The following is a 13,039-nucleotide window of genomic DNA, read 5'->3' on the forward strand; positions in this document are numbered from 1 at the left end:
ACGGGGACGTGCATTAACTCATGCATTTAATTGTCTGTTTTAAAGGTATTTTAATTAAATATATAAGAAAACTTAATCATAGACAGTATATATCTTCCAGCTGTTATAAATAATAAATTTACTAAAATGTAAATAATACATTTACTGAAATATAATATCGTCATTTCCAAACAAAAAATGGTCAACCACATGCGATTTTGTATTGTATTTACATTACATTTGGTGAAAGAGACAAATGCCAAATTAATAAAACAAAATTGAAATGATATTTGTACTACAAACTCAGTTTGGTTAATGACAAGGCGTTGAATGGTGGACAGTTGTAATCTCCAGGTTATATGACCAAGGAAGTTCAGGACTACCTGAAAGTAAGACATGTACACAAAACTTTGACTATACATATATATATATATATATATATATATATATATATATATATATATATATATATATATATATATATATATATATATATATATATAAATTTATATAAAAATATATATTTTTCAAATGAATAAGCATGTTTGCTATATTAGTGTTTCTTCGAAATTTGCACATATACACGAGTATTTCATTGATTTTAATAGCAACCTATGTAACTAGTACCAGAAGTACAGTTTTGCTCATTTCAAGTACATTTTTCACTATTTTGCATACATAGTATAATGTGAGCACCGTGTTTAAACAATATCGTCTTTGATATTTATCACTTATGCTAAACAACGTACTGAAGACTGGAGCTGTTTAAACGTGGTGCTCACATTAAAATACTTTGCTGATGTAAAAATACCTCAAAATGAGCAACATTGGAGTAGCTGGTAGTCATGTAAAAAACACAAACAAGGCAATAGACTAGTTCATTTCTGCAAGTATTGGTACTGTAGCCGTTTCTGTGAAAAATAGGCTGCTGTGCGTAGTGTTCTCCTCAAAGGGTCAGAAGGGGGCCTGGCCTGTGCAGAACAAATATATCGCATTACATCAGCAGCGAGACCTCAGCCCAAAGCAGGTTTTTGGCTGAGGTCTCGCAGGTGATGGACTGTGATACATTGTTCTGGAAATGCTTTTGGGCTACTTCAGATACAGTTCAAATGTTTATTCAAGCTTGTGCGTATTGATACCTTCAGTGAAAGTGTGGCTCAGGTTACAGTGAGCACTGCTCAAATTATTAATGTGAACAGGGTCTCGTATCGAGCAGTTCCGATTAGCGAGAATACTTCAAAAGTATTAACACATTTATGACCTAATTTACTAAGAAAAAAATATACAGTATATAATTAAATTCCGATAATAGGTCACATTTGAGTATTTTAATGATCTAAAAAGCAGCAGATCTTAATACCGCCAGCCTTTAGCTCTATGCTATCCAGCTGGTATTGTAACCATGGGGGTGATGCACAATAGTGATCTCTTTATTCATCGTACAAATACAGTGGAAACTATACAAGTATGCAAGGTCTGATATTAGACTCTTAAAGTGAATCTTCTTGCGTGTTTTCATTCCCTAGCTCTGTTCAGGAGATCAAAGAATCGCACTGCTCCATCTTCACCACACAGACTCCACCTCCTGGATGCTTGCACTTCATACTCCCATAGTGTCTGAAAGGATAACGGTAACAGATGAACACAAGAGATTTTACCAGCATGGTTTATAGCTTAATATACAAACACTGCCAGCAATAAAAGAACAATCAATACGGAATTGCATTAATTATCAAGAAATTGGCAAATTTCTTATAAAAATAGTTTTGCTGCAGAATTGCTGAATACCTGTAATACTCGTATTGTTTAGTAAGAGTACAGTTTTAGACTGTATTAAGTTACAGGGGCAGATTTGTATTGAATAGAAGTGTTCTCTCCAGTGCAAAGTTTGTTATAGCTAACACAAACAGTTTAATTAGTTTTTTTGTCTAATTTACTTTTTCCCCTCAATTAAAAACAAACAAGTATGTTTGCAAATTACAGCGGTAATAATACTGACCGAACAATAATGAGTTGTGTAAAACGATTTTCAAAGACTTTGCATACTTTGAAGCTTGTCATAAAAGAATACACATGTTTTATGAATCTGGATTCTTACTAATGTTTCTCAAATAGACAGACAAAAAAAAAAAAAAAAAAGAAACCAGTTTTATCTCAAAGACACAAAACGGTGTGTTACATAATGTAGGTGTTTCCATTTTTTTAGTCATCATTATACAAGGAACAGCATGTTGACAGAATTAACAGCCTTTGGATTGTCTGTAATATTGACTACATGCACCTTGTGATCATTTAATTAAAAGCAATCTCTTTATCAATAAACCTATCAAGACCACTTGTTGCATTATTGATTTATTTTCTTTCAGATTTTTACACTGAGACAGAGATTTGCTGAACAAAGAGTAAAGCAAGCCATTAAAAGACTACCAAGATAATCAGCAACAACCATAAGCAAGTCACTTCAAATGACTTTTTTTTTTAACTGTCCTCTTCCATTTTATAATGTACATTTCTGTAATCTTTCAGAGATGTTCTTATTGCAATGACTGCAATAATGTTATTTTTGAGAAGTCTGTGTCAATGTAAGTTCACCAGAGTTCAGGAGCTTCTCTTCAGTTCTAGTCGTCTGCCATAGACACATGTAACACGGGCTAGATCTTCCACATTGTCTTTATAGAAGTAAGGGCCAGCGCCATTTAGTAATCTGCAACTTTGGGTCAATTTTCTTTTTGTTTTCCCTGCAATACCCTGCTGTGCACTAGGTGGTGCTAGTGCTTACTAACATAAAGAGACTGGCTGATCTAACCTACTTAATACAAACAGAAGAGCATATCATGAACTAGATACAGCAGCTTAACACAGACGTCTCGGTACCCCTGTGTACAGTCGTCTTCCCTTTCATAGGACATACTGCACAGTTCTAAAACGCTTTATGTAAAATAGTAGCTCCTGAATACAGTCTTAGTTTTTGTGATTTATAATAAGTTAACGCACCATCATCAAAATCTAAGATAGTAAAAAAGCTTGATTTGGTATAGAATGACCTAGACAGTTAGTACAAGACTTAAACTATGACATTTCTTACCTCCATGTGTTTGTCTCCAAGCTATACGCTTCAACTGATTTCAGGTAAGTGGTTCCATCGAAACCACCAACAGCCAACAGAATTCCACCAACAACTGCAAGACCCACCTGATATATTAAACAAGACACGGAGCTGTGTGTTGAATGTGTGGGAAACAAACACCCCAAGAGGTCTATCCTGATTCACTTAAATATAAAATAACTTCAATCAGTACAAACAAATACAACAAAACGAACTTATAAACACCTAAATATCCCTGCGGCACCAATACAGTAAGACTAAAATGAAAGTATTACTACAAATTGTACTATTGAGTGGATTTAGAGTTACGGATTGATATTTTTGTTAAACAGTACAGAATAACATTATACTGTATAAAACATAGTAGACCGTGATATTGATGTAAAAACAATAATTTAAAATGTATGTTTATCAGGTGATTTATATCACATTGAAATGTAACATTAAGATTAGATAAACTGTTTAATTTGTCTTATTTAAGTATACCGTATATTCAAATCTATCTACTAGAGAGATAGCTATAGATATTTAGATTAATATATGCTGCATACCGTAATTATAATGTCACTGCCTGGTTTACCAGAAAGACTGACACAGGTACAGTATATTGCATTCGCCAACCTGGTTTCGTTTGCACCTCATTGGTTTGACCAGAGACCAGCTGTTGTTTTGTGGATCGAAGCGCTCGGCAGTGCAGAGCTGGAGCACTTCATCACGCCCCCCTGCAATGTAGATCATACCCTGAAACACACAGCAGCCTGGATTCTCTCTCCAAGCCCCCATGCAGGGGCTATGAGACCAGCAGTCCTCCGTGGGATTGTAACGCTCCACTGGGGAAAGCCAAGATTGAGTTACTTTTCTGAAGCATGAACAGTTAAATATCCTATTATGTGTGTTTTATACAATCCTATATTGCTGTTTCTGCTAAGATCATTATTCTAAAAAAACTGTTCCTGCAAAAAAAAACAAACAAACAATTGAAACAAGTGTGGGTAAGCATACTAGTGTTGCACAGTGCACTGCAGGCCATAGGTCAAGCATTGTGCACTGAAGCCTGTGCAACGCTAATAAGCTTCCCCGCCTTACTTTCCCCACAATTAGCTTTGAGGAGTCTTTTCGGAAGCATATTCTGCTGGAATAGTTAGAAAATGTAATATTATTTTAAATTAAAGTACTGTAGATTAAAAAAATAAATTATAACCTCTCTGATCGTCTTATCCCAATCAGGTTCTGAGCAGAGCAGTGATCGTACCATAGATGTCCTTAAAAAGCTAACAGAACTTTGAAACATTGAAACATGTCATTGCAGTCCCAAAATGTCCACATAATGTCCTATCCTTGCAGCGGTCATTACCAGCAGATAAATGAACTTGTTTTTGTTAGTTGCTCTCGCACTCAGCTCGCTAGAGTAACTGTCACTGTGGTTAAGTATCTAACAGGTATTGACCATGGAGTCATACATTAAAGACACAGGGGAACATGCTCCTTTTTATTGAAAATATCTGCTAACTGGTTAAATTAAACAAACTATGTTAAATAATAGCCAGTGAAGCCAATAATCTCGAGCAAACGATGTTAAAAAAAATTGCAGAAATGGAAGCCTGCCAACTGCTAAGAAAACTGCTTGTTTCTCCCTGACAATCTCGTTCCTCCATTATACAAGATTGCCACAGTATTTTTGTACAGCAAGTTTTCACTTCCGCATGTATTTCCCATGGTTATACTAAAACTCTAGGTGATGCAAAACTTTTGACCATAGCTTTAGGCGAGCCACTGAGGAGCTACTAGGGTTATATTTTCTGTTGCCACCTGGATTGATTTTAAAACAGTTTGAAATATGTCCCATGGAAAACCACCAGCAGAAGAACAACATAAAACCAGAATCGTGCATTCTGATATCGAAAGCCATAGCACACAATCTGCACAGCCATAGCCTACACAGATAACATCAACACACAATCTGCACAGTGCCTTGCGAAAGAAGGCATGCATGACCTGCTGTTGTTTGACAGATTTGAATATCAACAGGAACCAAGTTAGCTGGGTACGTGTACAAAATTATACCCTGATTGCATCATTGGTCCTACACCTGCTGGGAGAATAACGGAAACAGAGGGTTGGCCATTCTATGACCCTGACCTGGATGTCAAAGGTCTCCCACAATCATTGTATATGTATCTTCAAGATCATATTAGCTAGTGTGATGCAGTCATTTCTATTAGTACCTGTGTTAAGAGCTGAATCCTCGTCAGAGCCACCGATGGCATACAGGTACCCATTTAACACAGCCACTGCAGCCCCTTTGCGTCTGGAGCTCATTGAAGCAACTTTAAACCACATATTCACTTGAGGATCATATCTAAAACAAAGTCAAACAAACCATATCAACCATACAAACCATATTAATGTAGTTGCAAAGCTGGAACATAAACCTCCTGTCAGATTTTGGTATGGATACCAAAACTTGACATGTATAATACTTTGGTATGCATCATATTATGGTGTGGTGCATATGATAACTTGTGATGGCCATTTTGAACTCTTAAACCTAACCTTAAGCCCACTTTCATGTGCCAATCAAATTATATTTAATTAGATACAAATATTATGAATTGTTACCTCTCCACCATGTTCATGCAGGTGATGCCATCATATCCACCAATGGCGTAGAGATACCCTCCCATAGCAGCCAACCCCACGCCACTGCGCCCACTGCTCAATGAGGCCACATCATTGCTCCACGTGTTTGATTTGGGGTCGTACCTTTGAGAGGGAATATGAGGATAGAGTGAACAGGATACAATATGAACAGGTCAACCCTGTATCAACGGCTTCTTTCCAATCATTAGCCAACCAGCTGCTTCCCCTACTGATTGACATGCTGTCAGCCAGTGTCAGGCTCTGACCCAGCAGGCACTGCTGAGGTGAGATTAACCAGGAAGTGCAAGTGTAACATATCCTGAGAGTAAGGCACAGAAAGTGAGAACTTTCTTTAACCTAAAGTTTTACCAGCAATTTATGAACATAGTTCCCAGAACATACTGTACAGCAGTAGGTAATTCAGACGCATATTCCAAGCATACCTGGAAAAGGTCAGTTCAGGGAATACATTTCCTTGTGAGTTTCAGGAACCCAGTTACAAGCTACATCATACATGCAACTAAATTAATCTGCCCGTCAGCAGCCGTTTCTGCTCTTTCTCAAATTGCTGATTAAGTAGTCTAGTTTAGACAACCAGGTTAAGAGTCCCCCTCCTGACATTCCAGGCTGCGCGTCTGGATTTAAATTTATCTTCTAATGACAACTTGACATGGCACTGACAGGCAGTGACAATCCCAGCCGTGTGGCGAGATGAAGTCAGCAGCTATAACGGGCCCTTCTTTAATGACTCGTGATCGATCGCTTGGATAGCTCTAAGCTCAAAGCCAGGTAAAGTCAGATTTAGGCACGAGACAGATTCAAACCCAGGCCTGAAACAAATGACAAGGCACACACTTGTGAATCAGTTCTGCTGCGCCACCTCTGCCCCATTTATATACCGAGGAATCTGCTTAAACACTCAAAACCTTTGCAGATATTGACTTGGACAAGTTGATTTTAATCAGAGTCCAACAATACAGATGGAAAATGTACTGACTGTTTGTTCACTGCATAAACATGAGGGTGGAACGGAGTTACAACAAAACCATTCCCTCCAGGAAACACTCTCTCACTAACTCTTTGATTCCATTACTTAAGGAACATTATTTTTGTATTTCCCTATTATTGTGTGTGTGTGTGTGTGTGTGTGTGTGTGTGTGTGTGTGTGTGTGTGTGTGTGTGTATATATATACACACACACACAGTACTGTACAAAAGTTTTAGGCAGGTGTGAAAAAATGCTGTAAAGTAAGAATGCTTTCAAAAATAGACATGTTAATAGTTTATATTTATCAGTTAACAAAATGCAAAGTGAGTGAACAGAAGAAAAATCTACATCAAATCAATATTTGGTGTGACCACCCTTTGCCTTCTTTTTAGACCTCGTTTAGCCATTTAAATACAACCTATACATGTTACACAACCTTCAAAAGAAGCCAAATGGTATTAATATAGAACGGTTTGGTTTTTTGATGGAGGATAACCGGGCTGACGAGAAACACTATATATTGGAGACACAGAATGGAAAGCTGTCCTTTAGTATGTAGTCGATCCTAGCCTGCACCCCTGGTTTTGTTCACGCTGTCATGATTGTTTAAAAGTCAGTGCCGGTGACAGTAAATGCATGTATATTAAATGACATCAGGCTAAGTGTGCATAAGTATCTCTCTTTAATTAGAATTATGACAGATTAGCACTAGAGCTCTAATGAAAAGTGTGTCAGTCAATTAGCTCGGCAACACACACCATTAATAGCCACCCACTCAGGTCTGGGTAGATTTTACTTTTAGATAGAAAGGTTTCTATCTACAGTATACATATTTCTCTTATTGTGACCTATATAGCATACACATGACTTCATCTCTTGTGAGTTATTGGGTTAATCTTATAAATAAAAATAGACATAGTGGACCATTTTTTACATATTGTATAATGAATGCAAAAGCCCTTTGTCATGCAGGTACATTAGCAGTGAATAATATATTGCAATTCTAAATCCTGAAAGCAGAGTGTGCAACCCAAAGTGTGGTTTTTAAAACAGAGCTGAAATGTCTTCCAGCCATATTTATTATATTTAATTTATTTAAATTCAAGTAAAAAACAAATGTATTGTATATATCGTAGCATGTATGGGGGGTTTCATAGCGAACCTGACAAGGCTGTTTGGTCCTTGCAATACTTTAATGGTTTATTTAAATCAGATATGTACACATAACTGAAAAAAACAAGGACAGTCACCACGTTCTTTACTCCCACTCTCTCTTCAGTCTTACTAAACAATTCCTGACTCAATCACACAGGCATGACAAGTCAAACATCGCTGAACCAATACCCCAAACATTTCCCATAACAATTCTTACAGTATCTTAAGATTATGTTTAATGACGGTTACGCCTTTTGTAGTTTGAAGAGGAAGACTTGTTTTTGGTTTGTTTGTTTTCGCATTACGATGTGTAGCATGTTCACACAATATTGAGATTTAATCATTTTTCTTCATAAATGGCTTTGAGCTTGCTTGGAAAGTCATTGTTTTCTTATAAACAGATCCATTCATTTGTGTAGCTAAAATAAATCAATTAACTAGTTATCAGGGTCATTTTTAAATACCGTAGGTATTGCAGGAATCAGGATGGCTGAATAACCACTGAGCATACTTTTTAGATAACAAATACAGAGTATTCAGGGAATTATTTTCCTGAAATGAAGCCCTGCATCTGCTTAGCTACAGGTGTCATTTGAAACAGTTTTTCTTTTAATTCAGTATGTAGTGTTGAATACAAAACAGTTCAACGCTCAAACTCTAAACACTGGGTACATTTAAATAGTGTTAATGCAGTATCCAATTCTGTTAGAACAAGAATCTGCTCAAAGACGGGCACAAGCCAGGCTTGCCTGCAATGTGGATGAGTTCCAGTCAGCTTCTACAACCTATTGGGACTGCTTTATTAAAGCATGTTTAAATTGATTGATTAAACTTTGATATTTTAATCAAGCATATTTCACCAGGATTTGAACTCAGACATCCATTAGTGCAGACTTGAGAAGCTTGTAAATGAACCAGCTATGCCACCTTAGACCATTTCTGAAACACGTTTGTATTTGTATTATATGCCTGTGTTTCTTTGTGCCATATTAGGTCATGTTTCTAAAATAGTCAATGGACAGTAGCACGTAGATATTGTAGATTGCTGATTTGTTCAGTAATGAAATGCACTGGGAAGATCCTCAGACAGGAGCATCTACACATACACTTTACATCATACCTTTAAGCCTGAGGCTGACGTTTCATTGTTGCTGTAAATCTAAGAATGGTGCCAAAGGCAGTGTCCTGAGCTCCTACTGTTCTCATCCAGGTTGGGAATATGCTATGTATAAATTTTCCTTTTGGAGCAAAAGCGAGTTTAAAATTAGGATTTTTTTAGGATTACTGCAAACAATGGCTGATAGTCTGTTGAAACCTTAAGATTTATTTGACTGTGGAGTACATGTTATTAAATTTTGTACACATCTGATGAAATACCCAGACAAAGCACCAATCTAACAAAATTGATGTGTGACTTAAACTAAAAGTGTTGATACTACAATGTAATTGCAGTTTTTTTCCCCAGTGTATACTGTACCTGCCCATATACTATATATCCTTACCTGTATAATGTAGCATAAACTGATTTGCAGTGTCCCACAATCCTGTTCAATTTCACACCAAAATAATTTTCTATGTAGATGTCATATGTGCAGTTTTGAAAGAAGAACATATAATTACAATTCAGAAAAAAAATGTATCTGGTACCATATTTTATGGAATGATTTAATTAACTAGAACCACTTTAACATTGCATTTATTAAGTTTATTCTGGATTTAGGCTGGAGTTTGAGTCATATCTTATATCTATGTAAATATACAGTAAATGTTACCAATATTTTGTACAACCAGACTACTACACATTTGGGGCACTACAGTGTGATGTAAATGAGCTTTTACAATGGACTATACCTTGTTGTGCTCTATCAAAGGGGGACAAAGGGGAACACAAGTACCTTTCAGCACTGCTGGTGCAGGATATTTCATCGTGACCTCCCACAGCATATATCATGTCACCAAGTACAGCAACAGCCACGTCGCACCGGCGTTTCACCATTGGTGCCCTCACCTTCCACTCATGGATCTGGGGGTAGTAGCACTCCACTCGGGATGCAGGGTCATTTATACTCCAGCCTCCAACTGCAAAAAGGGGGGTAACACCGAATGGGCATTACAAAGAACTACAACCATTAATGTATCAGGCAGTGTCGTCACACACCTATCAGTGAGATGAGTTGAAAACAAGCTGTAGAGCCACACCTGTAGATGAGCATGGCTCCTTTGCATAGTGGTTAAGATCCTTGCTTGATGCATTCGTGGTCAACGGTTTGCACCCAGCCTCTGCTTTGTTATATCCACTGATTAACCAGTAAAGCATTTTCACAAGCATTCTACCCAATAAAGACCCCACAGAATTTTACTATTTCAGCATAGCTATAATATAATAAAATAGCATTGGAATACAATTGCATTGGAGTACCAAACACTAGTGTTTTACCATGACAACAACCCAGCTGAACCATACCATAGCATTAGCAACAACGGCAACACAGTTAAAATGGCATTACCTGTATTGCACCTTGTGTAACTGTTCTGGTACTAAAGTACTGCAATGAATCCCTATGAGGCTCCATGTAGCAAGGCGGAGTCTTTTTGGAACCATGCTTATTTTTTCTTTAGGTTACACTAGGAGAGGCAGTGGAATGATAAGACCTCTCATCAGAGGCACAGAGAAGATTAATGGATAAGACCTGGTTCCATCTCTGAGCTTGTTTCTACATTTTTTGAATGAATGTGAAAAGCTCCTGACTGTTTTCTCGGCTGCTTCCTGTGCACTCCTGCTGCCGGGCATTTGAAGTCCCGTAAGACAGACAGGGTGGCTACAAAATCCAAGCTCTCCATTAGAAGCTGATTTAAAACACAAAGAGTTAACGGAATAATTCCAGCAAATCGATGTTTAGGTCAGTCAAGGTCAGCATTGCAATATCTGGAAGGAGTGAGCAGTACATTTAGTTCCAGTAGCTTTGGATAAAATACCATAACAAAAACTAGGTGAGGTGTACTGGAATTGTATAAGGTAAGATGTACTGGAATTGTTTTGTCTTTGACACAAGAAGTCATTTTAAGGTTTCAGACAAAAGAAATTGCAACTACAGGCTGATTCTTAATGTGCTACCTGTTTGTGACTCTGAAGTAAACTGTTAACTACCCCATCAGAAAAAAAACACCGTTGGATAACAGATGAAATAACGTGGCACTGCAATGGATTACCAGTGTGTCTGGTTTTTGGTTGACTGAACAACACAATACCTGCAAACACCACCTCATCATATGGAACTGTCTTGCAAGCCCTGCTTCGTGGGTGAGGAGCGTTAGGTTTATCTGGAGGTAACATGGCGCAGTTTTTGGATTCATCAACAGTTTCCCTAGAACAGCAGAGAAAAAAATGAGTAATGGTAAATGAGAAATATTATACCTACACAAGATACTGCATTTCTAACAAATATGCAGACGCAGGCCTGCTGTATAAGATGAAAAGACTTATATTTCTTCTAAAACAACAGTATAATGACACTAAACACTTACTATTAAACACAGTTTGGTTTCAAGTGAAGAAGTGTATTTGACACACATTTCAATGAGCAGTCTTTTCTAAGTGTTCTTTTACTATCAATCTTTTTCATTTTGTAACATTAAAAAATAGAAATACATTCTTAGAAGAAATACATCCTAAAAGTAATTTTAACGGTCTAAAAAAAAAACAATGGTGGGTTATAATACCAGCACCTTAAAACTGAAATAGAGTTTTAATATTCTCATTCAAACAGTTTGATTTCAACAAAGAAGTATTTATTTCTATTTCACATGCATAATAAGAGAAATAATACTCCGGCCATCTAAAAATACACGCACATGACATGCTGGAAATGTGACATGAAGAAAATATACAAGGCAGTCTTATTACACCCAGATACTTCAAATATTAAAAAATAAATAAATAATTAAATAACAAGAGATTCATTCATATTTTTCAGTGTGTACAAAGTAAAACTGTAATTACCCCTTTTCATTGTAAACACCCATGTTTGCCTTTTGAGCTGACCTGTAGAGCGTCTAACTCGATGGAAATGCCTGAAGTGTTCCTCTACTAACCCTATACTGTCTTCATAGCGCTGCTCCCTGACTGATAATAATAGCTTCTCATTGCTGGCTGTGAAAACTACTCAGACAGCAGGAGCCTGTAACGCAAACCAAATGTCACACAGACTAAATGCCAATCAAACGTTTGTTTTCTTGATGGCATTTAGTGAAGGATTTTTTTATAATGTGTTACTTAGAAAGCAGTTCTAAAATGGATTTCTTTTCTGCTGGATTGCTGGGTCCATACAGCCCACAGAAAACTTAATGAAACTCTTAAAAATGTTTGTCTTCCTTTTAAAATCTGCTGTAACAGACTCAGAATTGAAGAAGGATGTTCCTATACACATTGCCTTTTGATGAGGAGAGATATGTTTCCTTTAAACAAATGACTGGGTGACATGTAAATATGTCTTATTTGTGATATTTGTTTCACTATTTGTAACTATTTAATATAAAACGCATTGTTAGAGGGGAGGAAGGAATGGGATGCTGTACTATTTAATACAAAATAAACATTAAGTACATTGTAATTGTGAATAGTAACATTGTAATTTAAGTACACAAGTGTATCACTAAGTAACTACACAGTAATACAAAACAGTTATTGTAAAGTTTTACTCCAAATAGTTCCATGAATTCTCTCCATCGTGCACATCCATTCATTATATAGGTCTCAAACGCTGCGTTTTGACAGAAAGCACGTGCAGTATTTTCATTTTAAAGCATATAGTAATGGAAGTGCACACTTGTTTTGTCAGCTACTTTAAGGTAGCTGTCTCACATGTTTGTAAGCCATCCAGGGACACAAACAATACAACTGCATTCTTCATCAGCATTTGGAATTGCATCTCAGTGCTCCTTCCACATCCAATCATATAACTCCACTGCAGCAGCAACACAATGCCAGTTAGCTGGGGACCAGTTTTGTTGCCTGAAGATACAGTGAAACCGCTATTATCTAAAATAACTGGGACCAGCAGGTGCCCAAAAAAATCTACTTCTTTAGATAGTCACTGTAAATTATAAACTAAAACATAAATGCTAGAGACGGAGATCTGGTTAGTGCAGTCTCTATGACAAGGAGGCACCAA

At 36.9% G+C, this 13,039-nt stretch overlaps 1 protein-coding gene across 1 annotated transcript; it reads right to left on the reverse strand.

Moving 5' to 3' along the window:
- Positions 1 to 523: 523 nt before the first annotated feature.
- On the reverse strand, positions 524 to 11,977 carry LOC121307483 (kelch-like protein 20). The gene is made up of 8 exons (XM_041239658.1): positions 11,869 to 11,977; positions 11,118 to 11,233; positions 9,764 to 9,947; positions 5,705 to 5,848; positions 5,311 to 5,444; positions 3,707 to 3,915; positions 3,065 to 3,171; positions 524 to 1,596 (listed from the first exon to the last, which is right to left on the reverse strand). Exons 1-8 carry the CDS (start codon positions 11,889 to 11,891, stop codon positions 1,512 to 1,514), a joined length of 1,002 nt encoding a protein of 333 aa, XP_041095592.1. The 5' UTR covers positions 11,892 to 11,977; the 3' UTR covers positions 524 to 1,511.
- Between the last annotated feature and the right edge of the window lie 1,062 nt (positions 11,978 to 13,039).

The sequence above is a fragment of the Polyodon spathula genome, chromosome 56, assembly GCF_017654505.1.
Source record: "Polyodon spathula isolate WHYD16114869_AA chromosome 56, ASM1765450v1, whole genome shotgun sequence".
NCBI classification, from domain to species: domain Eukaryota; kingdom Metazoa; phylum Chordata; class Actinopteri; order Acipenseriformes; family Polyodontidae; genus Polyodon; species Polyodon spathula.

What these genes read in the sequence shown, in the direction of transcription:
- LOC121307483 (XM_041239658.1), bottom strand. Translation starts at nt 11,891, where the DNA reads ATGGGTGTTTACAATGAAAAGGG. An exon ending in GGTGTTTACAATGAAAAGGG is followed by an intron (nt 11,234 to 11,868) that starts GTAATTACAGTT and finishes CTGCTGTTCTAG; the next exon opens with GGAAACTGTTGATGAATCCA. An exon ending in TTGGAGACAAACACATGGAG is followed by an intron (nt 1,597 to 3,064) that starts GTAAGAAATGTC and finishes TTATCCTTTCAG; the next exon opens with ACACTATGGGAGTATGAAGT.